Below are 17,833 nucleotides of genomic sequence, written 5' to 3' on the forward strand. Positions count from 1 at the left end.
AAGGGGAACCTCTTTGTGCCACAGATACAAGGAAGAAAGATAAGAAGGAGCTGAAGGAAGCTGGGATGTTCCACCCGGGAGGGGGCCGACTCAGAGGAGGCAGGATCATCTTGGAAGGACACCATGTTGAGGAGGGTTCAGATGTGTGCTACAGAGCCGGCTCCTCTGACTGCAGAGTCGGGAACGACCAGCAGGAACTAGGGAGAGAAACAGCCAGTGCTTCCCCAAAGATGGAGGGAGATGCCTCGCTGCTCATGCACACTCATCTTTACAGCAGCTGGGAACTTTCTAGTACCTTGCAATCTCTGACTGCTCATCAAGTAGGCAGTTCTCGAATTCTGCACGTTCTTTTCCAAAACGACCGGAGGATTTCAGGAAAGAGGAGTAAGTTTAGCTTTCCATGAGACCGGAGGAGGAACTCACAGAATTAACGGGTGGCATTCTCTCAAATCATCCTTGGTAATTCACAGCATCGCCAATAAGAGCGCCCCATATGGGGATGCAGAGTTTCCAGATGAGATCGTGCACAGAGATTTTACTGATTCTGGTGTAGTGCACAAAGTGCAAAGAGCTGGTGAGGGTGACGCATGATCAGGACAGCCACCAGCACAGTAAGCTTCATAACTAATGAAGTCTTATTGTGAAGAGAGGTAATTGCATTTGTATGCATAAATGGTACCAAATCTAGCCTGTCCAGAACCCACTTGGAGTGGAATCTCTACAGCCTTTGTCATTTAGTGATTATCTCTTAGTGGAAGTGCTCTGTCCAGTCCTGCTCTAATTACCGCCACTTGGTGTAGATTCAGTTCTTTAACAACATGAACTGATGTGGAGGAAATTAGCCTTTTGTCTAATATTTAGCGCTCTGCTCTTAGTATTTACGGTGAATGATGGGCTAGGAGGAAGATGACAGAAAGGAGTCCCTGGATAATACCTTGCGCAGTGAGAGTCTGGCATGAGGAAGTATTTTTTTGACACAGTAAATTAAAAGTCAGAAAAAAAGATTTAACGGACCTCAGAATTCTCCCTGGAAATTCCCAAAGCCAATAATGCAAGTGTTTTCTATTCTATCAGAATTTTAAAAGTATATGATTTCTCCCACCTCCTCCCAACATATATGGATTTGGGTTTTTGTAATAGTTAGTTAATACCTTAATTCTAAAATGCAACTCTGATACAGAGTAGATGCTGGAAAACCGAAAACTGATTACTGATCTCAAAGTACTATTTGTAAAGCAATCAGTTAAAATCTACTCAGCAGAGAAAGGCTGATTATATTGATAACCCTTCCCTTAAAACTCTCACCTTTGGTTATGCCCAAAGGGAATAGTTAAGGAGGCATTCACTGATGTCCAAAACTGCTGGGGGGGGAGGGGAGAGTGCGGGGGGGGGGGATGGTTGCACTGTCAATATCATGAGAAAATAGATGTAACTCATTTTTATATGAATATGGAGATTTTTCTAGGGGCTCAATGTAGGACTGGGTCCCTACCACAATGCCCTGAGTTAGATCCTTTGAAATCCCATGGGGAACACAGTGACTAGAAAAGACAGTGGTTGCTAGGGCCATATAGCTCACTCAGCTCTCCCATCAGTCATCCTGAAAGAGCTCCTCACTTACACATAGCATCCCTGGAGATACACTGGGGAGCCTGGGGTTTACATGGCCACTGGTGACACCAGAGGACACATACAAAGAGATAATGGTTTTCTGGCCTGTGCTATGGGACTATCATTAATTCCTATCAGTGCAGATAGCATTCCTTAGCTCAGATCTGAAATGAGAGAGCTCCATGGAGTATCTAGAATTCGAGTCCTGGGTTGGTGGCTGGGGCGGGGGGGGGGGGTCAGGTTTCTTTGCACACTACCTCCAGCACCGTGACCCCAGGAAGTCATTTGTCTCTCCGGCAGACAGGTGCCCATCTTCAAAATGATAAGAGCAGATGAGGTGATGGCCAAGATAATGGCCAACCTCACTCTGGTCACCTAATGTTCCCTGCTCCCCCGCCCCCAGCACCTGCCAGACTCACTATAACCAATTCTGGGGGGAGTTCATGTCTTCCATCTTAACTGTAGTTACAATACACTTCCTGCCCAAAGACAAACACTCATGCTCCTCCTTGAAGCCAGGGACAGCAGCATGTTGGCAGGTTAACATTTCATCATTACTGTGTCCCTTGTAATTACAATGTTGATCTCTGCGGCTCGCTGGGCATGTGGTGTAAATATGCTTAATACCATCCGAAGTCTCATTAGTGATCTGGTCCCTTTCTGACTCGAGAAATTATTATGGGTAGAGGTTATAAATAGGGCTGAGTCTTTACACTTTGACCTGTCTGGGGTAACAATTTGTAGAGGCTAAAACATGGTTCCTTGATCCTGGTGCATCTGGCCAGCCCATAAATTCAGGCACTTTGATAAGACTGGGTGCAAGACCAGTATTTGTACTCCAAAGGAAGTCATAGCCAAGATGGAGATCGAGGACAGAACTCAAGGCCCAGCACCAAGGAAGAGGGCTGTTCTCCAGTATAGTCAAGATAAAGAACCACTCAGAACAGTCATTGTCTAACAATAACTTTGACGATCATCGTATAATTATAGCAGGATAACAGACTAGTGTTTTTAGTTTTTACAACTGTAATAATTTCCTTGCCATAGTGTACCAGGAAAGGAGGGGGGAGATCTTATAGTTTAGGGATTAATATTATTGAATACTCCTCTACTTCTGGTATTTTACATCTTATAGTGATTCTATAAACTTGGCTTATGCACCTACTATGTGAAATAATGGTGAGGGAAGGATCCAAAGTTATGATGAATCAGTTCTATGTTCAAAGGGTTAAAAAGCTGGCAATATAAATTGTTAATATTTGAACCTATTGGCATGGGACTGACAGATAATATATAATATAGGTATATTAACACATAAACATATTTTGTATATATTCATTTAGAAGACAGATTATAAATGTAAAATAAAAAAACAGAACAGTAGCATTCTGTAGAGGTCAGAAGTGAGGGGATCTGGATTGAGTTCATCAGTTTATTTCAATTCAGAAGCAAAGCATGTTCTGAGCCTGACACTGTATTAAATACACCTCAGACATAAGAGGAATTAAATAGGGTCTGTCCCTCAATGAGTTCAAAGTCATGAGAGAAAAACAGCTACGATCCAATGTGAAATGGACATGCTCTAGTAAAAATGCAGAGACAACGATGCCTGAGGGGCAGCTTGTTCCACATGAGTTTGGACAGGAAGGAGGGTGGGCAGATGTGGTTATTCTGGAAATCCCACAGAAAGAAGAGGTGTCATGTAGCTAGGCTGAAGGATGAGCAGACTTTGCCAAGGAGTTTCAGGATTTCTGAAGGTGACTATGGAAGGTTACTGAGAAATGGGTTAGGGAGAGGAGAGAGGGGTGTAGAGGAGTAGGAAACAGAGGGAGGGAGAGGGAGGCGGGAGAGAAGGGGGAGAGAGAGAGAGAGGGAGAAAGAGGGAGAAGAAACAGAGAGAGGGAGGGGAGAAGAGGAAAAGAGAAGAGAAGGAAGTCGAGATAGAAGGGAGACAGGGAGGCAGAGAAGAGAAAGAAAGCCCACTGCTTGGCAGTTTCAATGGTCAGAGGAAAAACTTCTCAAGGTCTCAACAAGGGTAGTGGATGTTGGCCCAAGAGGAAGGATGCTGAGGGCAAATCCACTGACCCAGCTGGTGGGATGAAGCAGAAAGGACTAGTGAAGCTTGATGGCAAGGTGTGTGGCTTTGGCCACCTGGATGAATGCTGGCTGTAGGCTGTGTTTGAAAGGAAAAGACAATAGGTTGGAGAAAAGATTTGATTTTGGACATGCTGGATGTATGATGCCCCCAGATATTCAAGTGGCAATGCACTTGGGAGAGTACAATGGCTATTTTGGGTCTGGGTTCTTCAACTACCTGGAGGTGTGGCCAGGGTCGTGTATGGAAACCAAGGCCCAGGAGGAAGAGACTTCCTAAATTCTCCCAGCTGGCAAGGGACACAGCCAGTCTGAAAACTCAGAGCCTAACCTTGGGCTCCCTCTGAACAACACCGGCGTTGTCCATGGTGCTGATAGGGAGCTTACAGATTCTAGCTATATACGTAAAGCATTGCACTTTGGGGAACATGATCTGTCCCATCCAGATCTACACAGCAAGAGCCAGCACATACCCTGATGACTGTGTTTCTCTGCACTCGAGGTTGTGCCATGGAATGTCCACGTGGTGGAAGAGCGCATGTCCACCACCATTTCGCAGCCCAGCAAGCTCAGGTCCCCCAAGGGGAGATGATTTACCCACAGTGGCAGAGCGCAAGTCAGTCAGAGCCACAGATAGCGAAGGGGACTCTGCAATCTCATTCAGGGAGAATTAAAAACAGACGCTTCTGCTCTGCAGTCTACGGAGCCTGCCCGACGTTGCGGAGCTGGAGAAATCCGAGATTTCAGGTTTTCCTCCACTCCAGAAAACACAAATGCTTGGGAGCCAAACTCACTTGCTTTCAACTCCTAACTGCTCCACACAGAGGACTGAAGAAAGGGATGTTTTAACTACGTTCCCCTTAAATTAACTTGAGGAGTTGGCGACAGCGTGCTAAAGAAACCATGGCGAGGTCCAAGTATTTATAGGAGCATCAGACAAGCAGAGCACTGACGGGAGAAGCTACACCACACTCCTCTGCACAGGGGAGTGGGGGGAGAGGTGTTACTACAAAGCTTAGCAGAGTCTCCAGGAAGAAAACAAAGCTTGGGTGCCAGCTGACGGAGCAGCCTAAGAGTTAGGATACACTTTGTTTCTTTGGAAATGTACAGAATAATATTTTAAGAAAAGCCCTATAGTTAAATTTTTCATTTTTAAAAAAAAAATTTTAAATGTTTATTTATTTTGAGAGAGAGAGCAAGAGACAGAGCATGACTGGGGGGGGGGGGCAGAGAGAAAGGGAGACACAGAATCTGAAGTAGGCTCCAGGCTCTGAGCTGGAGAGCCTGACACATGTCAGCACAGAGCCTGACACGGGGCTCGAACTCACAAACCATGAGATCGTGACCTGAGCCGACGTCAGATGCTTAACCTGACTGAGCCACCCAGGTGCCCCCAAAACTTGCACTTTTAAAAGATTAACCAAAGAAGTTGACTCTACAGCCCGTTGCTTTAATCACTTATCACAGTGGGTCACGTGGAGTAGGGCACGTGGCTTCACGAAGGCCTGTGCTATTGCGTGATTCTGTTCACATGGAGTTCTCAACACAAAGCCTTTGGTGAAATGGTTCATTGTCTGGCGGAGAAGGGGAAGCAGCAGGGAATGGAGAAGCGGTCAAGGTAAATAACAGCAGCTCCTGGGGACTTATGTCTTGGACACAGCCCCAGCACTTCAGGGCACTCTGTCTCGCCCAGCACACTCTGCAGTCTGGGTTTTGCTCAAGCATGAAAGGCGAGAACACCTAGCACAGGTAAGGCTGGCCTGGCCACAGCCCCTTCACATTCATGCTTTGGAGCTCAAGAATCAGGACTTTTTCCAGACTGCTCATCCTCCTGACAGACAGCATTCTGCATGACCTACATCTCTCCATGACAGTGCATCACGAACACCAGACCCTGTCTGCAGGAGATGGGTGGCAGTTCCAGCGGCCTCCTGCTTCATGTGTGCTGACGGGCACACAGACCCCGGCGGGTGCAGAGAGCGGTGGAAACCCCCAGCAGAGTCCACGGACCTGGACTACGAGGTCTACAGCCCAAACTTGGAATACAAACGTCTCCATCTGCTCGTTCCACCAGGGTTATGTCTCCGAGCTGGAACCACTCCAGGGAAGCAGGACTAAACTGGACAGTGGAGGCCGGTCACCCTCAACAAGGTGGAAAACACCACCCAGACCTCCACCTGTGGCCCAGGCCCTCCTCCAGCCCACAGGAGGAATGAAACACTACTCCTGAGCTCCCCTGAGCAGAGCACGGGAACAGCTGACCACTCACGAGCGCCTAGGGACCCCGTCCATCCTTTCCAAGATCTTCAGACAGACTCTTCCAGAAAAAGAGAAGTAGGGTCTGAAAGTGTGGGGCCCAGCTCCAAAAGGATCCTTGTGTGTGTTGCAGAAGATGTTTCCTTATCTTCTTTGATTATGTTCTGACAGAATGGAGACAGGCAGATTCCACTTGGAGCGGGCTCCACGGCGGGACCCCCAGGAGAAGCCCTGTTGGTCTGTGGCAAGGAGTGGGCTCAGGGTGGGAGGAGAGAGGGGGCAGGGGGCACGGGCCACGTGACTCAACCAGAAGAGCCCAAGGCAGCTAGGACTAAAGCAGAGGTGACTTTGTCTTTTAACGCTCTGCGTTCACTTGTCAATTCAGTAAGTATTATGTAGTCAACTGCCATGATCCAGGCTCTACTGTGGGTGCTGGGAACAGGGGATGGGACACATTCCCCCCAGTCCCCTGCACCTGCATTTGGGGGACAAAGGCAAAATAATCAGGAAACAAATAAGTAAGTATTCGTGGTGAGGGCAGAGAGGGTGAAAGAAAGGAGGCGGTGGAGGGACCTGTCGGAGGCGGCTGGAGAAGGGGGACGAGGAGTGGCCAGCTATGCCAGGGCCAGGCGGGAAGAAAGTAAGAGCCACGAAGACAATAGTAATGTCTTCAGCAGTGGTGACCACTCCAGCACCACGGGGTCTGCCAGGCAGCCACAGGGCCCCATCCCACATCCAGTGTCACTCAGGGCACTGCCTCTCCCGCAGGCACGGGATAAGTGAATAACTCGCCGGGTTGGGGTCTGTGCGCAGAGTCCGAGGGCCCTATGTCCACTGGTGGCTTCTGTCCAAGTCCTCTGCTCCAGACAGGACAGCAGGTGGCTGCTTCCCTCTGGCCATTTGGCTAAGACTGAAGGACCTCTGCTGTATGTCAGCCACAGTTGGCCAGACTACTACCTTCAGACACTGCCCTCTCCAGTCATCCGTCTGCCTCGTCAGATCAACCCGTGACTTGGCGTGTTCCTTCCACAATGACAAAAGGCCCCCAGGGGACAACAGGCAACCCGGTACTTACGCATCATGTGTGCTGATAGCCAGGGCACAGCAGACTACTGCCATGTGTGTGGCGGGGGGGGGGGGGGGCATGGCTCAAGGTCACTGCCGGTCTCATGGCAGGCTTTCCCAGGGGGCATGCGTGGCCATACACCCTCCCTCCATAAAGAAGCCGGCTCTAGCTCCTGCTCCTGAGGGCAGCTTCTCAGTAATGGGGGAGGGCAAACAGGAATCAACTCGACAGATAGAGTCGAGTCATTTTGTTAACAAGAACTCAGATTAGATTACTCTGTGATTACATGGTTCCGCGGTGTGATAAATTGGTTAATAACAGGATCCCAATGTAGCTGCTTAATGGGAATTCAATAATTAGAGGTACCCAGAACTGTACTGTCGGCCTAGGAAATGCTGGCACCCGCCTGACCATCTGATAACTCAAAACCTATCTGGGACTGTTGAAGTGGTTATGATCTGGAAGGCATGCTTTCAATACGAACCAAGCGCCTGATAAAATTACCCTTTTGTACCTAACACACCACGCTGGATACCACGGCATCTCACAAACTCAATTACAAGGTCCTTGTTTTCCTTGTTAAAGGTCCAAGCCAAAGAATTCTTTAATATCTATCTTTATCACTGCTCGCTCCTGTTCCCATTATGAAATTAGTGATCAACAGAGAATAAGGATTAAGTAATATCTGAATTGCATCTTAGAGTTTAGGAAACTTTTTCACTGACTTTTCTTTGGGGGGGCACGGGGGGAAATCCTTGCCAGAAGGCAGTGAAATTGTCAGGGCAGTAATTATTGTACTCCCTGAAGGAAAGGACACTGAACCTGGAGATAGAGAGGCAGGCACCTGTCGAAGCCAGCACGGCCCCCGCAGCAACAAGAGGAAAAGGCAGGATGCTGGGCCTGTTTTTCCCACCACGCCACATAACTGCAGATTTGCACTTCCCACAACTGCCCTTAAGAGGGACTGTGCCTCCATTATCCCATGTTCTAGATTAGCAAGGCACGAGTTCACGAGCTTCCCTCCTCCTTCCCATAAACAGCACCATAACTCAAAAAGGCCCTTTGAAATGAGGGGGGCGAAGAATTCTTGCGTTGGGCGCAGGGGTTATTAACTAGCCATAAACTTCTCTGACAATATTTTTAATTTTTCCAGTAGTACTAGTATAGTCTTTGAGGCTAAGAAAAAGGGAGCAGTGGGTTTAAAACATAAAATGGTCCATTAGATGGGTCTTGAACTTGTTTTTAAAACTCCAGATAATACAGCTTTGCTGTTTTGTCTTTCCAAAATGTCAAAATTTGGCTAGGATTAATGCCTCTCTAAATCAATAGGATTTCATGTTTGTAAATGGTTTACGGCTCCACTGGATATACAATGTTATGAGCTCATGTATTATCATCACCACGGAGCCTTTACTGAAATCTACTGACATTTAGTCAGCATCTAGACCAGACATGAAGGAGCACAGAGCATAATTCTCTAGAAGCCGGCGCCCACATGCAAATAATCAGGGTACAGGAGTGGAGAGAAGGGAGACGAGGCTCATCACTCCTGGGACCATCACAGAAAAGTGTGGACCAGGGCATCCTATCCCAAAGGCCAAGGGGATAACCTAGAAACTAGTGGGGAGATCAACAATGGGTTTTCCAAAGCCATGAAGAGAAGCTAGGACTCCAGGCAGGCTGTGGAGAAATTTCATAAGAAAAAATCGCCTCCAGTCCTGTCATTCTAACGCAAACATCATCACCACTGCCCAAGGTCCCTCCACATGGCTACATGTCCACACACTCTGGCTTCAGCAATGTAATTACGATTTGGGGTCATCGTCACCGAACACCATGTTCTTGCCTGAAAACTGTCTTTGATCACAACTGAGTAACATTCAATGGCACTGACCCCACAAACACAGTTTTCCCCGAGGTTGGGTATTGTGGCTCTCACGAGTCTGGTAGATGATGAGGTTTTGCAAAGAACATAAGCCAAGGTCATTTCATGCCACAGTTGTTTGAGGTGAGATCCATGGATTTCTCTAATCTTGTAGAAAAGGTGTGCAGGCAAAGGGCCTTCACGCCCCTGTTCTGTATGTGCTAGGACGGCCCCCGAACACTCCTACTTTTGTTCATCCATCTATCCCGTGAAGCATGTGTGTGCAGTCTCCAGACAAGCAAAAGGGTTATTCAGATGTCATCTTTTTCATTTCCACCAACACATTATCTACTCTGACACCAATGGAGTACCTTAATAAAACTTCAAAGACTCGCCTCGAAAGCATGTAAGTGATTTTCAAGGAAAATGAACCTGAGATAGTTCAGTGACACAGAGCTACAATAGATCACAGCCGACTGCTCACTACCGAGCCGGAAAATCACATAATAAACATAATCCCAATGATCGTTACCCTCGTAGGACGGCACAGCATTTTGCCGTCACTAAGGGGGATCTTTGTATAGGGAAGATCACGCACTAAATTCTCCCCTCTCTCTTCTTCCCAGTGTGGAGCTGGACTTTAAGCAGCAAGAAGACAAGCTCCAGCCAGTTCTGAGGAAACTCCATCCTTTTGAGGAAACTCAGGTTGTACCTTCGCCTTACTCTCAGGAGCCCTACTCCGCAACTCCCAAGCAAAAATCCAAACCCGAATCTAAAAAGCATGGAAGATGGAAACTCTGGTTTCTTTAAAACTCATGGTGTTTGGAGTCTAAAGGCCGTCTTGAAAACCCACTGGAGTTAAGTAAATCCTTTTCCAAAACGAATAGGATGGAGCGAGCCTTGGCCGGCTCAGCGCTTCCCACTTCCCACCCTGCTTACCAAAAAGGCCTTTTGTACGAACAGATAATTAACAGAAGCAAGGTTGTACACGTCACACCTTGCCAGCTGTTGTCTGCAATTCGTGGATGTGGGAGGTAAACTCTGAAATGAAGTTTATGTAGTCAAAGGGGATAGGTAAAAAAAATTCTGTGCCCCCGCCCCAGATCGGCAAGTATTACGTCATCAGCCTGCGAGACGATGGGCTATCACTCTGTACACAGCTAAAACTCATAATTATTTTCAAGCCTTTCTTTCTTTTTTTCTTTCTTTCTTTTTTTTCTTTTTTTTGATAATGAGAAGAAAAAGCAAGCCTTATGTTTGCAAAGGACTTCATTTTTATGTTTAATTTTGCAAATAAGCAGGGGGCGAGTGCAATTTTCAGCACATCAAATTCCGGAGAAAGCACAATTTTTTCAAGTGGTCGGAGACCATAAATAATCTCTCAAATGTGACTATATGTATATTTGCCTTCATGTGCTGTAGCGCTAAGCCAAGTGACCACATCTCAGTGTCAGGTTGACACCTCAAACTTAGCATTCTGTTCATCTCCAGACCTGCCACATGTTTACTGCTCATTTTCCAAACGGCCAGCAGCCAGGAGTCCCCCAAAGTCAGGACATGCCTTTAATCACTGCAGTTGACAGGGTCAGAGCTATGGGACACTAAGCTTTCTTAGATCTCATTTTTAATCTTTGGGTACCCAAAGGCCAAACGATAAATTCTGGCAAGAATCTGAAAACACACATAGAGATACACGGCGGATAGTACAGTCACCAATAAATCACGGGTGTTCTCTGCCACCGGAAAGCGTTTCTGTGGATCAATCTCTGAGACACCGTTCGTCACCCAAAGCGCAGCCAGACGTTTTATACAATCCGTTACGCTCTGTAACAAGTGTGGAAGACCTGACCATCTCAAAGAGAAACCGCGCGTTTCGTTTAGCTGCTGCCAACCGACAAACTTAGCGTCGCCTGCATCGAACCTATTAGTCAGTTGTACTAAATGACATACCTAGGGGAAAGCTGTGAATCAAATGTTTTTAGGTATTTTTTAAATAAACAGTGACACTGAGAGTCCTCTTTTGATTACACATTGCAATATAAATCTTAGTTCCTTTATTTTTTCACTCATTACTTTGCACCTTTGCAAGTATCTTTTTTATAGAAATCAAAAGCCCCTGGTCTAGGAATGACTGGTCTATCAATTTTCTGCTTTTCACAAGAGGAAGTAGGGATCTTATTTTGCCTTTTTTTGTACAACTTTGGAATAGTTGTGTGAACGTACAAGAAAACCTAGTCTTCAAGTTTCTGTCCAGAAGTTTCCCATCCGATCTAATGCTGGCATGCACACCTCACTGATTAGATGCCAAAAACAAAGTGGCGACCCTTGGTAAGAGATCTCTACCTGCATTTCTCACGGGAGCTATTTCTTGCTGTGCATTTTCCTCCTGATTCAACAGCAAATTTATTTTAGTTCTAAGTGTTTCGATTCTACAGGGACCTAGTGATCAGCAATCAGACCTGGACCGGATAACAATGAAGCGTGTGTCACGTAAGCATTCTTTGGGATTGCTCACACTATACTGCGGAGGTAGCCTTTAAGAAAAACACACGCATCTCTCGTGGAAACATTATGTGAGGGTGGAAATCCTTGAATACCAGTAAACAGAATTGAGAAATATTTTTGTGCAAGGAAATGGACAGGCACGTTGATCCCGTACCTTGAAGGAAGCATAATTGTTTCATGTAGACAAAAACTAAAAAAAAAAAAAAAAAAAATGTGTTTCATGTATTTTATACTGTTTTTAACTAAAGTTATAAAAATGTTTGCAACAAGTTATACCCCCTTGTGTTTTACGAATCCCGACTATCTCGGGGAACTGAAATAAGGGTGTTAGTGGCTTTCTGACGAGTGTTATAAATCCATCTCAACAAGAGGGCATCCTAGTAAACAGAATGGCATCACTGTTTGAAAGCAGTCTAGACCAAAAAAGAAAAAAAAAATTAAAATGTTCAGAGTCAAGAAGGAAATTGAAGATAAACCCTATTTAAAAATAAAACTATCTTCAGAGGAGAAAGAAATATGTTCAAAATCATTTCGTAGTTTAATTGCAATGTGTCACTACCAGATGCTGATTCTTCTCTTAGAAAGAGTTAAGTAAAAACTTTGATACAAAACCAAGGTAAAAAGTACAGTGTTCCCTCATATGTAGATGTACACACGGCATTACGTATAGAGATTAAATTATTATACTTGTCACTAAGTTCTTTATTAATTTTTAAATAAAAAAAATCAAAGGTAATGTTTTGTGTGGATATTGAACTTATTTCATGGTCTCAGTAATCTGGGAAAATAGAAGTAATCCATGAAAATAACAATAAGGGAAGGATGCTGGGGCTGCAAAAAACTTCCTCTAGCCTTCAGGAAGGGAGACAATCATCGGGCAAGTGCAGGCTCCCCAGGCCTGGCTGGGAGGGGGCAGGGCTGACGTGTAGCTCGGGCTGGGCTTTCCAGATCATGGACTCTGGCGGGGGCTTCAGCCACCAGGAGAACAGGAAGACTTTTTAAGGGCACAAAGCACCTCCCGGTAGGATCTGACTAACTCGTGTCTAATTTTTACAACACCTCAGAGAGACCAGTGAACTCATCGGTCTTTCCATGCCAAATCCTGCAACGGTCCCGTGGAGACAGCTTCTCTCCAAATCAGCCACCAAGCAGTTCCCTAGTCCCAGGGGATCGGCCATCTCCTTCTTTTCCTCTTCTCTGGGGGTGGGTGAAAGATCTCCACCTCGCCACCCTGGCAGAGACACAAGGGAGAGGTCCCCACCCTTTTCCCGCTGTCTATAAGGGCAGAGGCCACCGGCAAAGACGGTAGGACCCCTGAAGGCTGAGACGGAGGCCCCGCTGCCCTCACACATTCACCAGTGAAAAGAAAGGATGGGTGGGACCCACGTGCGTGTGAAGGAAGACACGGTGCACCAGCCAGGAGCACCTGGGGAGACGCTTCGGGTCACACTCTTCAACCATTCAAACCACACCCTTTAACTGGGGTTGCCACAGAGGTCCCCTCTTACAAACAAGCACATACAGCAAAGGATGTTCTGCTTCATAGGTACTTCCAGAGTGACTGGTGTGTGACCGGCCTCCAGGGAGAGGTCCTGGGGCCCCTGCCTCTGCTCTTTGGATCGCAAGCCCTCCCCCCGCCCCAGCAGAGTGTAAATGGAGAGGAAATCAAGGTGTGGGAAAACCCTTTTCCTCTGCAAAGGATGGAGGATGTGGGCAGGAGTTTCCCACACTTCCGTGGGGCTCCCGAGGTGTCCGTTGCCGTGGAGACCTGAGGTGGGGCGTAAATGCTGTCTGAGCTCCTAAACCAGCGCCAGGCTGCCTCCAATCTCAGAAGCAACCATGTGCGTGCCCTGCAAAGCCATTCTCCCTCTGGTAGGATCGGAGGCAGAACTGAGGTACACAACCCTGCATTTCAACTCAGACCACGCACACTCAAAACCAGGTGCCTGCTCTGTGCCTTTCGTAGAAGAGAGCAAGAACGAACCAACGAGAACCAGGTCGTGAATGTCTCCATCCCACGCCATCTGTAACAGCGCAGTGTGTTTATAAAGCCCACCGCGGGGGGAACGGACTCTTAGGGAGCGTTGTTATCAGCTGGTAAAATTTGACTTGATTACTAAGCAAGGCAGGCTTCACAGGTGCAGCGTCACCTAAAGATCACAGAGGCTGCTTTCCATACTAATATGTCTTCTTTGATCGGGAAAAACTCTGTCACCGGCACATTTGGCATGAGATAGGTGTGTGACCAATCTCTTTCCCGGAGAAGCTACAGGATTCAGAAATCGAGTTCCGTTTTGTGAACTGGGGTTAACTGATGCTAACGCTATAGTCGTGCTACAATGTGCAGCACACATTCCGGGAGGCGAGAAGGCCTTGCAAAAGCAGCATACGGCCTTGTAACTGTACGTACTGACTTAAGACACCTTCGTGGTTTAGTACGACATGCAAAAGAGAGCACAGCATATTTTATCCAGGCAGTGGTGTGGCGTTTGTCTCCTCCCCAGTACATTCAGGCAGTGACCAACCTGGAAAACGCACTAGAAATGTGAGAAAGGCAGAAAGAACTCCTGTGCCGATTCCGAAGGAAAACAAATATATATATTAAGCCGTCGTGGCTCACACGCGCAAGCACGTTAGGCCGTGCCTTTGCTAAAAGCCACAGGTCTTTCAAGTAGATTGATCAGCACACATACAATTAGAGACCCTTTTTACGACACTCGTATAGAAGAGCCAGACACTCTCCATTTGAAACTTTTATAATGTTATTACTTTCTTTTGAAGAATAGAATTCTTCAAAAAGCACACCGACACAACTCCATTAGAATAAACATCGCAAAAACGAATGTTCATGCATGGACACATAACACATCTCGGTGCAAATATTCGGTCAGGAGTCTTGGTCAAAGGGCTCTCTTGGCTGGCAGGCCAGTTCCATTCTTCTCTTTTCCAAGTAAAGAAGCATGTCAGGTCAGAGAAAGCGCTGGCTTCTCACTACCAACATCTCCCCCACCAGCGACGCCGCCCTCGTGATGCAACGCACCCCCGCCCCATCGGCGTCCCCCAAGGCTGGCGCTCAGCGTGGAGACAGCAGAACATCCTCACTTGAGTGTAGTGAGTCAGGAGGTGCTGGTCAAAGGAGCAAGCAGACGTTGGAGATGGCCTCTTTCCCTTTCCTAAGCCTACATGGAGAATTTTCCAAGGGAATCCTTCTTGAGGAGAGGCACATTTTCATTTTAGTGAATGAGTGATTCCCGGTCTTCTGGTGGGTATCCAGGCTGCAGACAAATCCTTAAAAGTCCTTCTCACTCAATTACATTTTTAAAGGCCCCATTAACAGAATGTAAATCTTATCACATGGTAGAGGCACCTAACATCACAGGAGAAGGCACAACTGATCTTCTCTCAACCCAGCTTTGCGTACAAGTGCTTCTTCTAGCAGAGACACACGCGTATGGGGGGAGGGGACGGGGGGGTAGCAGGTCACCCCCCAGAAGGCTGGCCATGCCATCTGCCCACGGGACAAGAGCACCGAACCCAGCATGACTCCAAACCTGCTCCGAACCACATACCATGACTAAGAACACCACCTAACACTAAGGGCCTCAGGAATTTCCAAAAAGGAAGAGAAAACCTAAATCTGAAATCAGACACTATAAAACTAAGCATTTCACTCAATTATTCCACAGTATCAGGGGCACCTGGGGGGTGCAGTCAGGTGAGCGTCTGACTTCTGCTCAGCATCTCAAGGTTCATGAGTTCGAGCCCCACATCGGGCTCTCTGCTGTCAGCACGGAGCCCACTTCAGGTCCTCTGTCCCTCTCTCTCTGTCCCTCCCCTGCTTGCACGCTCTCTCGCGCTCTCAAAAATAAATAAACACTAAAAAAAATTATTCTACGGCGGCAGACCACATTGGAATAACGATAAAATGGGATCTTCCTTCTGTGTGGCATGGTGACTACAAGCCTTCTGGGTTAGAACCTGTTTCCGGCATCCGTAAGATCTACAATTCTATACTCGCCAGGTGTGATTTTATTTGTTAAAAAAGTATGACGCTTAGGGTCAGGGCACATCTATGTGTGAGATGTGTTCCAACAGTTCATTTCACATCGAATGCTGAAAGGTATAAAATGAACTAAAACAAATGATACACAATCAGCGGTACGGTGTTGAGCAAATACCACAGACACGGATAAAAGAAAAGGCTCACACTGCGCGTCTCTGCTTATCCAATTACGCAGGGAGTTCTGCATTTCTCAAGTCCGCACATAAACAGACGGGAAAATGGTCAGCCTGCAACAGCATTCCCAACTAACAACACTCCGACGCGAACAGAGGCCACGTTCTCGGTATTACTGTTGACGATACTGTGGAATAAACCATGAGGTGAAGCATAACTATTCATTAATTTTTAAATCCATTTCCAGTGATTATTCAGAATCTTGAAGCTAATTCCTAGTTGCACGGTTTCCATTCCATTTATGCAAACCTAAGAGGCAAGCGCATAAGGACGGAAATGTCTGTGTTATGGTGGGAGGTTACAGCTGACACACAACAGATCTGTAGACCACTGTCTGCTCTCCTTCTCTGGAAGGTCCACTGCTGATGTTTTTTGCCCCCCTCGTCAGGGACATTTTTCCCCCCAGATCTTCCTCTAATCTAAATTCACAGGGCAACCACACTGACATTAAGAAGTTAATGCATAAATCTACATCGGAGCAAATTGGAAACGCAAGGTCGGGCTCTCTGAGCAGGGCAGCATCTCTGTCTTCCCGCTCTGTGGACAGCACAAGGGCTCCTGGTTCCTGGAAGACTTCAAGATCCTTCTAGGGGTGCCTGGGAGGGGCTCAGTCAGTCGAGCATCCAACTTCAGTTCAGGTCACGATCTCACAGTTTGTGAGTTTGAGTCCCGTGTCGGGCTCTCTGCTGTCACCACAGAGCCTGCTTGAGATCCTCTGTCCTCCTCTCTCTCTGTCCCTCCCCGCTCGCTCTCTCTCTCTCAAAAATAAATAAACAGTACAAAAAAGATCCTTCTCAACGACTCATTTTAAAAGGTCAGTGTCCTTCACGAAAACATCTCGATGCTGCTGTCACTCATCAAGTAATTACAGCTTATTCAGAATCTATTTTTTCGTTTGAGAGTCTTTCCCCTCGCAGCCTAGTTGGTTTTACAAAAGGGATCTCTGGATGCCTTTGATAGATAATGAAGATGTAGGAATTGGGAGGAGTCAGCTTAGAACCCAAGTCCCCTTCCTGCTTCTAGACACTTCTGTAGGAGAAAGTGCGACGGTGGGGAAGGGGCCTGGATGTGGGCGGTTTGCTCTGCACCCCCATTCCCAGAGAGTGCCTTGAACCCCTCCTGAGTGCTCAGCAGGAACAGGACCCCAGCTGGGTAAGACGGCACAAGGTCCTCCCTGTCAGGCCCTCTCAGAACACGCAGGGGCTCTTCCTAAGGAACGCTCGAGGGTTCCTCAGAACACACAGGCTCCTCCACGCCCTTCGGGGAAAGGGCTCAACCCTCCCTTCCACCTCCAGGAGATCCTAGCATTTGGCCCAAAGAAATGACTGAAAGATGCTAAGTGGAGAGGTGCTTCCTCTGCTGAGCAGCTGCCTCCCTAACCTGGACGAAGACCTAGAAGCAACTCGTAGTCCCCTGAGATGCCCTCTGGCCACCACTGGGGTCAGCCCCACGAGTACCATTCTTACAGAACACACTAGGAGGACCAGCTGTGGCACCAAACCAGGGCACCAAATTACAGCTGCCGCGCCAGCCACAGGATCTAGAACACTCCTTGTGTCTTTGCAGGACATTTTCTGCAGTGAGGTTGAGAAGTAAGTGAGAATCTCCCCACTGATTACACAGTGGCTGGCAGAGAAATACAGTAAAGCTTTGGATTGCGGATAACTTGTTCTGTGAGTGTTTCACAAGACGGGCAAACATTCCTAGCAAATTTTAACTTGATAAATGTGCAACGTCTTGCAATATGAGTAGGACATGGCACCAAACATCACATGATCACAAGTGATCCGACGGTTCTTGAAATTTGCTTTGATACACGGGTGCTTTGGATTACAAGCGTGTTCCCAGAACAAATTATGCTCGTAAACCAGGGTTTTACTGTAAGTGCTCAGTAACATGCCTCTATCACAACCGCCACGATGAGCATCGTGCCTGAGATAAGAACTCTCCCAGAGGCATTGGGCCCACATGGTCTGGGAGAAGATGCCGCATGCCACGGCCTCTGTTCTACCCTCGCTAGATCCGTTGGTTGAGCACGCCTCACAATCTCTCCACATTCCAAGTACTGTCCAAACTTGTATGAGTCCCTCCTTGCCCTCGTCATCCCAGGTTAACTGCCTGCCAGCGGGCAATGACCCAAATGAACACCCTGCTGGAGTCAGGCCCCTAACTCTAGACAGAACTACGTCCTCTGCTCGCC

At 47.3% G+C, this 17,833-nt stretch overlaps 2 protein-coding genes across 6 annotated transcripts in view; one reads left to right on the top strand and one right to left on the bottom strand.

The window, feature by feature from the left end:
* The window catches only part of INSYN2A (inhibitory synaptic factor 2A), a 57,763-nt gene extending 46,332 nt beyond the window's left edge, over positions 1-11,431 (top strand). For both annotated transcript variants that reach the window (XM_030333993.1, XM_032595288.1), the window contains one exon: positions 9,518-11,431. In XM_030333993.1, coding sequence (XP_030189853.1) covers positions 9,518-9,701 — 184 coding nt within the window. In that variant the 3' untranslated portion in view covers positions 9,702-11,431. The remainder of the gene's footprint in view (positions 1-9,517) is intronic.
* DOCK1 (dedicator of cytokinesis 1) overlaps positions 1-17,833 on the bottom strand; it is a 528,429-nt gene that overhangs the window by 298,537 nt on the left and 212,059 nt on the right. The window lies entirely within an intron of this gene.

The sequence above is a fragment of the Lynx canadensis genome, chromosome D2, assembly GCF_007474595.2.
Source record: "Lynx canadensis isolate LIC74 chromosome D2, mLynCan4.pri.v2, whole genome shotgun sequence".
Classification (NCBI taxonomy): Eukaryota; Metazoa; Chordata; class Mammalia; order Carnivora; family Felidae; genus Lynx; species Lynx canadensis.